Here is a 3,982-nt window from a genome sequence, read left to right as displayed (position 1 = left end):
CAACAAAATAAAAACCTCCAAGGCAATTCACAATAAAACTGCCTTTATTAGAGACCTGAAATCCTCCTTTCCCTATACCAGGCTCACTGGGAGCAGAGAAATTAAGTGCTAGTGGCCAATCCATGCTGCTGCCAAGCCCTTTGGAAAAGCACTGGTGACTGCGAAGCTGGAAAAGTTTTCCAGAATGCATTGAGCATAGAATGGACTGTTCATTGTTGACTCAAGCTTATGGAGTTAATAAATCTGAGCCATACACTGTACGCAGTGATTACTGAATTAATAAATTGTTTTCTCGCTGTTCCACGATTCCCATCAAAGGTCTGAAAGACAACTAAGAAAAGCAAAGTCATTCATTGCGAAGGAGCCCACATGCACATACCAAAGTGTTTTTAAGTGTCCACAAAGTGTAAAGACTGAAAACTGCTGTTGCAGAGAGAGCACAGAGCAAGTAGCTGCCTCACTCATCCAGCTACTTACAACAGGGCGGTAAATTAACTCAAATAAATATGTTTTAACTGAAATGTTAATCAAAATCCTAATGAAATGCCTACAGTGAATGCAAAATTCAGATTAATTTCCTTCAGCTCACTGAAGCCAACATTCGGTTGCTTTAAGAGATATGACCTGTAACCTGAAACTGCTGAGCACCAAATTAGGGCATTTTATGACATTTTGCCAGTGGTTACACACAAAGTTGTACTGCCCAGTTTATCCCGGTTATGTAACCAACTGGCAGCTCCTCTGCTGCCAGAGCGGGGACGCGACAGTAACCGTTGGCTATTGCAGCTCTGCCTTTCCCTTCCTTGCCTGTGACCGGACTTTCGAATCTGGACTTCAGAGAAAAGTCTACCAGAATCAATTCAAAGAGCTGAATACACTTCAAGAGGAACACAGCAAGTACGCAAGTGCAGCCCTGCCTGAATTTCAAGGGCTCTGATACACAGAAGAAATAGTTCTGCTGAATTTCGAGGGCTCTGATACACAGAAGAAAGAGTTCTGCTGAATTTCAAGGGCTCTGATACACAGAAGAAATAGTTTTGCTCAGGACAGATCCTCTGCCCCACGTTAGAAATGACAGAGGCCAGCGTCTTCTTCCTCCGTGCCTGCCTCGCGCTGCTCGCCATGCCCATCTACCTGCTATGGTTCCTGGGCATATGGGAGCCTTTCTGTAAGAAAGTATTTTTTCCTTTCTGCTTAGAGAAGATTTCTTCAATCCATGAAAAGAAAACAAAGAAGCAGAAGCAGGAGCTATTTCGTAATCTATCTGACTTCAAGAGCCCCTCAGGAGAGCTGAAGCTGCTGGAGATTGGGACCGGCTTCGGTGCTAACTTCCAGTTCTACCCCCCAGGCTGTACAATCACGTGCACTGATGTAAATCCCCACTTCCAGCAAGGCCTTTTGAAAAACATGAACAAGAACCAGCACATTCACTATGAGCGTTTCCTAGTAGCTGCAGGAGAAGATCTGCACCAGGTGCCCAGCGGTTCTGTGGACGCCGTCATCTGCACCTTGGTCCTCTGCTCTGTGCGCAACGTGAACGGCACCCTGAAGGAGGTACTGCGAGTGCTCAGACCGGTGAGTAGCTGAATAACAAGTTTTGTTTTCACCTTTATCATCTATTCCAGAGGCACTGTGCCAAGAGAAAAGAAAAAAAACAAAAAAAACCCCATAAAGTTGTTTTTCAGCTGGCATTGCAAACCAGACCCAGTAAAAAAAAAAAAACCCATAAAGTTGTTTTTCAGCTTGCATTGCAAACCAGACCCAGGTTCCTTCCCTAGTTAAATCAGATTTACAGCCACTCTGCTAAATGGTGCAAAGCAGTAGTGGCAACAATACTGGTCAGTCTGTCCTGTTCTTAAAAGTAAAACCCTAAAAACAACGTAGTCAGGTAACTAGAACCACCACTAATTTTGGAAGTAGTTACAGTATTTAGTTTAAAGCAGAACTGGTTCCTGTGGTGTTGTCTCTCCCCACACACACTAGATTCTCTTTGGGTGAGAAGCTCTCTGACTAAGACTTAAAGTCTATATTTAAATAAACTGCTGTAGCCTCTTAGAAGCGGGGCTGATCTACCTGTATGACTAAAAGTCTAATTAAATGCCTTCATTCCCTGTAGTACACTAATCAAGCTAAAGATTAAAAGAAGCTGTTTTGTTGGGGTATTTTTGCAAGAGACTTTCAGCCTTTAAAATGGCACTTTCAAGACAATCCTCTGGGTTGTCAAAAACTGTTGAGTTTGTGCAGGATTTATATATTTCTCTTAGTTTCCTTGGAAAAAAAATGACATACTAGGAACTGCAGTCGAAACAAAAAGACCACAAACTATTGCTCTAATAAGAGGGACCAAATAAGTACATCCTTTGTGCTTTCTGAATCGGCATTCTGAATCTCTGCAAGTTTCCTGCTAACAGTAATTCCAGCTGACACCACAAAAGCGAAAAGCAGGCAGGGAAAGGGTGGGAGAATACTGATGAGCGAGCAAACTGCACTCACTCTGTATCTGAAAGGAGGTGGGATGGAGGGAGAAGTTCAACGTAACCCCAGTGCCTGCTGCTGCTCTGTAAAATGACTTTGTTTTCCCCAGGGAGGTGCCTTCTATTTCTTAGAGCACGTGGCCGCGGATCATTCCAGCTGGAAGTATTTTTGGCAGCAGGTCTGTTATCCGACTTGGAAACTTCTCTTTGATGGATGCTGCCTAACGAGAGAGATATGGAAGAATCTCGAACAGGCCAACTTCTCGGAGCTGAAATTACAACACATAAGCATAGTGCTGCCCTGGACGCCCATTCAGCCTCACATCATCGGGTACGCTGTTAAATAACTCACACCACACTGCCGGGCCTTCTCCCCTGCCCCCCCAGAAATTCCTTGACGTAACCAATGCAAACAACACAGCATAGGCTAATCCAGACCTCCAAAAGTAGGTAATAAGGTGAAGGACTTAAACTGCATTTCTGATTCAAGCGTCAAACGAGAAGATAGGGTCAGTTTTCTAAAAACCTTTGAAGCACTCGCACTGCTGACCGTGCCTCACCGAACACCAGCGCAGCCTATGGAAGATCCCAGGAGGAGGCTGCAGAATAGCTCAGCAGGCAGAAAAAAAGATATATTAACTCAAGGGAACTTCTGCCTACGTCTGGTTAACTCTGGGAAATGTTTCCTTCAGGTGTTCTCCACGTTGGTGTGCTGGTTTTGGCTGGGACAGAGTTAAATTTCTTCCTTGTAGCTGGTACTGGGCTGGTTTGGATTTGTGCCGAAAGCAGCGTCGATAACACCAGGATGTTTTAGATTTGTGCCGAAAACAGTGTCAATAACACCGGGATGTTTTAGTTATTGCTGAGCAGGGATCACACAGAGTCAAAGCCTTTTCTTTTCCTCACCCCACCTCACCAGCAAACAGCCTGGGGTGCACAAGGAGTTGGAGGGGACACAGCCAGGACAGCTGTCCCCAACTCAGCAGAGGGACACTCCAGACCATATGGCATCATGTTCAGCATATAAAACTGGGGAAGAAGAAGGAAGGGAGGGATGTTTGGAATGATGGGGTTTTGTCTTCCCAAGTAACCGTTACGCGTGATGGAGCCCTGCTGTCCTGGAGACGGCTCAACACCTGCTGCCCATGGGAAACAGTGAATGAATTCCTTGTTTTGCTTTGCTTGCTTTTGTTTTACCTAGTAAACTGTTTTTATCTCAACCCATGAGTTTTCTCACTTTTACTCTTCCCATTCTCTGCCCCATCCCACTGTGAGGGGCGTGAGCGAGCGAGTGGCTGCCTGGGGTTGAGTTGGCGCTGGGGTTACACCATGACAGCTGGGAAGCAGTGGAGCTGGGCTCAACCCACTCCCCTCGCTCCATCACAGCTCTTCACATTCCAGCCTCACAGAACGAGCAGATGTAAACTCCTAACATCAAACTTTTGCTCAACCACAAGTATTTCTTTACAAAGGACGGGGGTGCGAGGGCAGGCACACACCCCACCCCC

General features: G+C 45.6%; 1 protein-coding gene across 1 annotated transcript; it reads left to right on the top strand.

Annotated features, from left to right (window-relative positions):
- Positions 1-1,071: 1,071 nt before the first annotated feature.
- Positions 1,072-2,821, top strand: LOC104517823 (methyltransferase-like protein 7A). The gene is made up of 2 exons (XM_010167680.1): positions 1,072-1,575; positions 2,585-2,821. Exons 1-2 carry the CDS (start codon positions 1,072-1,074, stop codon positions 2,819-2,821), a joined length of 741 nt encoding a protein of 246 aa, XP_010165982.1.
- The last annotated feature ends 1,161 nt before the right edge of the window (positions 2,822-3,982 follow it).

This window comes from Antrostomus carolinensis, unplaced genomic scaffold (assembly GCF_000700745.2).
Source record: "Antrostomus carolinensis isolate BGI_N321 unplaced genomic scaffold, ASM70074v2 scaffold20735, whole genome shotgun sequence".
Classification (NCBI taxonomy): domain Eukaryota; kingdom Metazoa; phylum Chordata; class Aves; order Caprimulgiformes; family Caprimulgidae; genus Antrostomus; species Antrostomus carolinensis.
The sequence above is the reverse complement of the archived record's forward strand: the minus strand, read 5'-3'. Positions and strand labels throughout refer to the sequence as shown.